The 7431-nt window shown below is 35.7% G+C and overlaps 1 protein-coding gene across 1 annotated transcript in view; it reads right to left on the bottom strand.

Annotated features, from left to right (window-relative positions):
• LOC107754209 (transient receptor potential cation channel subfamily A member 1-like) overlaps positions 1–7431 on the bottom strand; it is a 76801-nt gene that overhangs the window by 15316 nt on the left and 54054 nt on the right. The window contains exons 5-10 of the mRNA XM_016570580.1: positions 6721–6831; positions 6516–6624; positions 5548–5693; positions 3873–4009; positions 1136–1184; positions 783–882 (exon numbers count right to left, since the gene is read on the bottom strand). Of these exons, the coding sequence (XP_016426066.1) occupies positions 783–882; positions 1136–1184; positions 3873–4009; positions 5548–5693; positions 6516–6624; positions 6721–6831 (652 nt within the window). The remainder of the gene's footprint in view (positions 1–782; positions 883–1135; positions 1185–3872; positions 4010–5547; positions 5694–6515; positions 6625–6720; positions 6832–7431) is intronic.

Below are 7431 nucleotides of genomic sequence, written 5' to 3'. Positions count from 1 at the left end.
AAAATGAAAGAGCTGGGTTCTGCATCTGACAAACTAAACTTGACATTTAGGATGGTTTTCACACCTGTAAGACTGTCTCGGGAAGATTTTTCAGCCCTTTTGGTTGAAGAACGACAAAGTGGAGGAAGTTGCAACCTGTTTCGTCTTTGATTCTGAAATCGGCACCTTTTTTCAATAAGACAATATGTTAAAGGGATAGTTCACCCAAACATGAAAATTCTGTCATTAATTACTCACCCTCATGTCATTCCAAACCCACAAGACCTTCGTTCATCTTCGGAACACAAATTAAGATATTTTTGATGAAATCCTAAAACTTTCTGACCCTCCATAAACAGCAATGTAACTACCACGTTCAAGGCCCATAAAGGTAGTAAGGACATCGTTAAAATAGTCCATGTGACATCAGTGGTTCAAGAGTAATTTTGTGAAGCTACAAGAATACTTTTTGTGCGCAAACATTGTCGTGGTATTCTCGTGGACATGTGTTGAAGACCGACACGGAAGAGAAGAAATTGTTGAATAAAGTCATTATTTTTGTTTTCTTTGTGCTCAAGAAGTATTCTAGGCTGTCTATGCAGGGTCAGAAAGCTATCAGATTTCATCAAAAATATTTTAATTTGTGTTCCGTAGATGAACGAAGGTCTTTGGAACGACATGAGGGTGAGGGTGTTAATGACAGAATTTTCATTTTTGGGTGAACTATCCCTTTAAATACGCAGAAATGTGCATGCAAATAATTTTGGAGCCAGAATGTGTTGAAAATTGATAAAAATGTTTACCAATTGACAGCAAAAACGCAACTGTTTTCCAAGCACAGCATTTGGAGGCCATCAGCAGAGGAGACAGTCCCTTACAGTCAGTGCAGTCAATTTCTGCTCCCTTTCCAAGACAAATGAGATCCAAATAACAGTGAATTAACGACTTTATCTGAGGACATACAACGAGATATTGGACATCAAAGGACATACGATAAGATGATGAGATATTGGGTGCTTAATATTCGTCTTATCAAAAGATCAATCGATGCTTTGCAGCTTGCTGTTTCACAGAATGCACATACAGCAGAATGAAGGTTTGAGTTGGGCTGTTTTAGCCGCTCACATTCTCACAAAGCAGCCATTCAAACATTTACCTTTGAAATAAGATATTCAGCCAACTCGACATGATCAAACAACGTGGCTCTATTAGGAAACGAATGTAATTGTTAATCATTAAAGCATGGAAATCAATCAAACAAATGCAGCTGTGAATTGTAATCGGCCAAGCATGCTAATGGCACAACCTTTATTAATACATTTGTTTGAAAATAGCAAGAAAGTGTTTTAAAAGCCATATGTAGAATAAAATAAAATATTGAACCATGTACATGTTACATGTTAGATGTATATATACATACTAATCAAATGATTAAGCTGCATAATTCAATGTGTGTGTGTGTGTGTGTGTGTAAAACTATACTGAACTAAAACTTTTATAAGTTCTGTGAAAAAAACTTTCCTTTGGTCCTTAGCCCCTATTTATTTTATAGTAAAGAAGTCTCATATTGCAACACCAGCCCAGGAATGCCTATCATGGTTCAAGGAATGCTCTTTAAGTTAGGTTGCTTTAATGAATGTTTCACCATATAATTTACAGGGTTTTCTTGTACTCGGAATAAGTTACAAGTGTGAAATCCAGTGCGGATTTGCTCAAAAGTCCTAGTATGATCCTATCATGTTCTTATATTTCATGTTGCACTCCTAGCACTGAATCGTAGAGTGAATAATTTAAAAGACATCTATTTTTACTTGTAAGCAGTCTACTGTGTGCATTTCTGTAAACATGTCATATCTTTTTAAAGGGATAGTTCAGCCAAGAATGAAAAACTTCCCATTTCAGGTTTTAAACAACACCAAATGCCACTTGCTTTTGTGCATCTCCTAATCAAACCAAACATAGCAAGTTTATTCACACAACACTGTGAATAAGTTTTAAGATTTATGAGTAACTTTTTTTAAATGTCCTCAATATACAGCTTAAAAAGACTTAGAATATATAGTAGCATCATTTGGACTTTTATGGTGCTTTAACTGTGTCTTTTTTGGAGTTTGATAACCCATTCACACCAAGGATGATAACTATAACTATAAAATAAATCTCTGACAATAGGGTCACTATTGACAAATCTATGACAATCAAATCAAAGTCCACACCACAACCATAACAATAATGACAATATTGTTGGAATTACTATTATAATTTTTTTTTCAGCTGATGAATGATACAAACATTGACAGCCAATCAGAATCTACCTGACTTTAAACCAGCTGTATGTAGTTTTGTCTATTTTTGCGACTTTAAAGCCCCCTACAATTGAGAGGAATTTACTTTCGTAAATATATCACTGTGGTAATTACAGTGGATAGCTGTACACTAGCATTTGTTGCTGCCGCCCTTTTTGTGGAATTTCGTAACTACTCATCAAACATACTCCCAGAACAGACATTTGGGGAGAAGTGTGGAAAAGAAACAGAGCCAGGAACCTTATTAAGTCAGCGCACCATTAAAATGATTTTGAATCTGATATTTTAAGGTAAAAACCTTACATGGCTTGAAAAACATAATGTGAACTAAAACTTCAATCATACACCAATGCTAAAGTGCAAAAAAGATGGTATTATTATCATAAAACCTGAAAATCTGGAGCACCAAGATGAACTTCCTCATCTGCCCTGGCCAGACAAATCACCTGATTTGAATATCATCAAACCACCATGGGCAGTATTTGAAGAGATGAGTGAAAAGCAGATTCTTCCAACATCTCTGAAGTGATGACATGCATATGTCATTCAATTGGAGACAATTCAAAAGTTTCATGAATCTATGAAGGTTGGAAGTTGTATTAAAAGCAAATGGTGGTAAAACAACTTAATAAAGGAATATTGCCTATTCCCTGTACATACAGTACAGTTGCTTTAAAGAGCTTGAGCATTTAAAGTGGTAGATGACATAATTGCAGCACACACTAATAATAAACACAGAGTTATTATGCGTAGGTGTGGATGCAACATGTGATCCTGGACCACAAAACCAATGATAAGGGTAATTTTTTTTTAAATTAAGTTGGGCTTATGTCATCTTCTCAGCCACCTTCTGCTTTCAGAAGAGCGTCTGCTCCAACTTCTGTTGAAATCAAGCCCCAAATGTGTTCCCTGTAGTGTATCACAACACTTTACTGAGTTATTCTGAGAGTGAAACTGAACTAAGCTGGAACTATTTGAAAATCTGGAATCTGAGGGTTCAAAAAAATCTAAATATTGAGAAAATCACCTTTAAAGTTGTCCAAATGAAGTCCTTAGCAATGCATATTACTAATCAAAAATTAAGTTTTTATATATTTACGGTAGGAAATTTATAAAATATACAATGTATTGTTGGCTATTGCTACATACCCGTGCTACTTATGACTGGTTTTGTGGTCCAGGGTCACATATAGTTATTGTTATAATAATCATTCTCGGTGTGAACAGCCCTTTGGTCAGTATTTCTTGTATGGAAAACAGCAGCATGAACATGCTTCAAATTTGTCCTTTTTATTCCGGTCTAAAATGCCATTGTGAGATCAATTGTGAAAAAGTTGCACTTACAGGCAAGCTTCCAAAACTAACCCTTTTAGCAAATGTGTTCTAAATCTTAAAGACATTCTCCAGTACCAGCAACATCTTGGGCAATAGTATGGAATTTCCTGCTTACGTTATTTGCTTTCCTTGGCATTTATGCCCATATCTGCTAGCTTAACATGAAATGAGATTGCTTCAATCAGCTCTGAGATAAACCAGGAGGTTAGGTCACATAATAACTACTGGAGAGCAGCATGGCATCACACTGACCTATGTAAGGGGGTCTGATTGGCTCCATCCGTGATGTTGATGATGTCTTCCACTTTGTTGTAAGAAGAAAGCATGATTTTGACGGCTTCCAGAGCACCCTGAGTGCAGGCAAAGTGGAGGGCCGTGGATTTGTCACACTGCAAAACAATCAAGCCACACACACACACACACAGACACTGAGATGGAAGTCAGCTATTAGCTTGACATAAGTAGGAAAGGCAGGGTCAGGTAATGCAAGAGGGGGGCAATTTCTCAGCTGCTGCTCCAGTAACACAAACCATTAATGAGAGAGCACCCTGAATTGCTGTGGCAATGGACAGAACGGCCAAGCTCAGTTATAGGCGTACATGGCTGCAATTTGTATCAATTTAACTATCTGAAGCTATTACTGAATGCATCAACCCTGCTGCTACAGACTGAAGACGACAAATGGAGGAGTGTGAGTGTGTTTGTGTCTGTGTGGTCAAGATCGAGAGTCAGGCTGCTTTTGTATTCATTGCAGGCCACATTCGTTTATGGCTGCATTTCATGAAAAGATTATTTTGTCTTTCTTTCAGAATCATGACATTATAACTTGACATTAGGCAATTTTGTTATATTTGTCCCCAAACTTCTCAGTTAGCTTTAGTGCGGTTTAATGCATCAAACAGCTTTCTTGATGATAATGGGCTCATGATTGTATTACCTAAATTGCTGACTATCTTATTACCGCTGTAGGAGGAGTTTGATAAAAAATGTTTATGACAAAATTCATATTTGTGGAAAATCTAGTCAGTGGAAAGATGAAACCTGAAACCATGCATTTCCATGAAATTGGCATGATTTTTGTTTCTAGGCCATTATATAGAAGCCCATTTCCACCCCATAAGAAAAAAATGCCTTGGTAAATCCTAATTATGATATAAGACACCAGAATTATTAGATGTTAATAATTGACATAAAAAGTAAAAATTACGTTACTAATTATATGTTAAAAATGATACAAATGTCATAATTATGAAAAAAATATGCTATGATTTTGTCATAATTTGTTTTATGTCATAATTTTGACTTTTTATGTCATAATTTTGACTTCCTATCTAATAATTATGACTTAGTATCTCAAAATTTTAACTTGTTATGACATTAAAAAAATCAGATTTACCAGAGCATGTTTTTTTTTTTATATGTAGTGGAAATGGGCTTTCATATTATTTAGTGTGAAAGTAAATAGAAAGGCAAAGTTCAGCTTTGAACTGTTGGTTGTTGTTGGTTTATCCCAAAAAAAAAAAAAAAATCTGCCATCATCCGCACCCTCATGTTGTTCCAAACCTGTATGACTTTCTATCTTCTGTGGAAAATAAAATGAGATACTTTGAATAATGCTGGTAACATTGACTTCCACTGTATGGACAAAAACACTGAGACATTTCTCAAAATATTTTATTTTATGTTCCACAGATGAAAGAAATTTCATTTTTGGGTGAACTAGTAAAGATTCTTTTAAAGATTAGTTTAAGAACTTTTTACAATACAGTTCAGTGGGCAGCCAAAGACTCCCTGCCAAAAGAAAAATAAACTCTTTCTATTTCATCACAAGCCTTGGGCCATTTGATTTCTTTGATCATTTTAGTTATGCTTGTTAACTTTTATATTTAAAATTAGATTTTTTTATACCTCTTGAAACAGCACTTACCTGTTGCTGATCCACTCTGGCTCCTTTAATGATGCAAAGTTTGATCACCTCAATGTTGCCCCCACGTACAGCCAGATGGAGGGGGGTACTTTTGGTTTTATCCAAATAATTAATGTGCACTGAAGTGGAAAGGCCCAGTTCTTCTCCTTTATAAGGGTGAGAAACAGTAGAGATCAAGAGTTCAGCCTTATTTTTCCATAAATGACAATTCATACAGAGGAATAAAGTAGCAAAATAAAATGGTCATTATTTATTTGCCTCATGTCTTACTAAACATGTACAGTGAAACAAACAAAAAAAAAATGTGTTTCATACAACTCATACTCTATATTTCAAGTCTTCTGGAGTCATACAATAGCTAAAACTTGGAATATAGCCTACAATGTCCCCTTTTGCAACTTTTTTGAAGTGCCAGTCCTTTTTTTTTTTTTTTTTGCATGAAGTCACCATTTATTGTAAATTCATGGAAAAGGAGGTTTACATTATTCAAACTTACTACAGGAAAACAAAAAGCAATACTGGTTTGGAATGACAGAAGCGTGAGTAAAAGATGACAAAATTTTCATTATCAATTGACACTGGCTGGCATTGGGCGATGTCAAAAACCTCAATCACAATGAAAGCATGACTGCTTTGTTTGGTCACCATGTGACATGCTTGCAAATAGATCTGGAGGCTGGCAGTCACGTTTGACATGTTGACCCTTCTATCTGTTTTAGCTGTTTTGCATTTAAGAATCTGAAAATATTGGACTGTAATGTAAATGAAAACTGTGTCATCTGTCTCTCAGCCAAAGGGAGCTGTCAGAAAAATCCACAAATATTTATATCTGGAACACATCGTTCCAGAACAGAAGACCACCCGTGCATTGTGCACAATCATAGCGCCTGTCTAAACAGCATGGTGAATGGGTTGAGAGTGGATTCGTCATGGTGAATTGGTGGAATAAGAATATTAAATTCACTTGCCAATTTCCAAAACCAGCTCCATGGCCTCTTTGGCACCTGCAAAAGCAACCGTATGGATAGAGTAGTGACCCAATTTGTTCTGAATACACATCTTGGCACCATGTTTGAACTGTAAGGAAAGAAAATAATCTATTTTATTACACAATATTTGGGAATGAGGATTCTGTCAGTCACCTTTTTTATTTTTATTGCCCTTTGTACTCACCAGAAACTGAATAGCTTGGCAGTTATTAGTGCAGCAGGCCATCATCACAGGGGTGTTTCCCAGATCCCCCTCCAGATTGGCATCTGTTTTGTCACAGGACTGAAAAAGGACCTGTGCCAGACACAAACAAAATGATCATCAGTTTCCGCAAGGCACTCAATCAGTATAATTCTTCCAGGATTTCACCCTGACAGGAAGCAGATTCTTCAAAGAAGATGCCCTTAAATTTCCCACTCAGCTATTCGTATGCTATCCGAGCAATATCACGCAAGCAACAGTGTTGTTGTTGGGGATATCAGAAAGACCATTATTTATTTGACCATAGGCATGAGGCCACAGGTAATTATATTCTATTTTTTTATTTGATTTATTTTCAATTAGTTGCCAAAGCTACCTGTCTAATTTTTTAAGTTTGAGTTTTTTCATCTAATAGAAGGTATATATATATATATATACACATTACATTTAAGCTTCATTTAAATTAACGAAAAACATTTTATTCATTTTAGTTTATTTCAAAAACCAAACTGCCTCTACTAATGAAAAACAGATCCAAAAATGTCAAGGCAGAATCACCCGCTGTGTCTCCATGTTTCATTCCTGAATGAATGAATCAGTGCTGTGAATTGGTTGAATGAAAAATTCAATGACTCACTTGTAAAGACACTGGCTCAATTCAGAAAAGCATATTAGCATACTACTATTACAATT

Source organism: Sinocyclocheilus rhinocerous, unplaced genomic scaffold (genome assembly GCF_001515625.1).
Source record: "Sinocyclocheilus rhinocerous isolate Xijiao unplaced genomic scaffold, SAMN03320098_v1.1 scaffold442, whole genome shotgun sequence".
Classification (NCBI taxonomy): domain Eukaryota; kingdom Metazoa; phylum Chordata; class Actinopteri; order Cypriniformes; family Cyprinidae; genus Sinocyclocheilus; species Sinocyclocheilus rhinocerous.
Note: the sequence above shows the minus strand (reverse complement) of the source record. Positions and strands in the feature narration are given on the sequence as shown.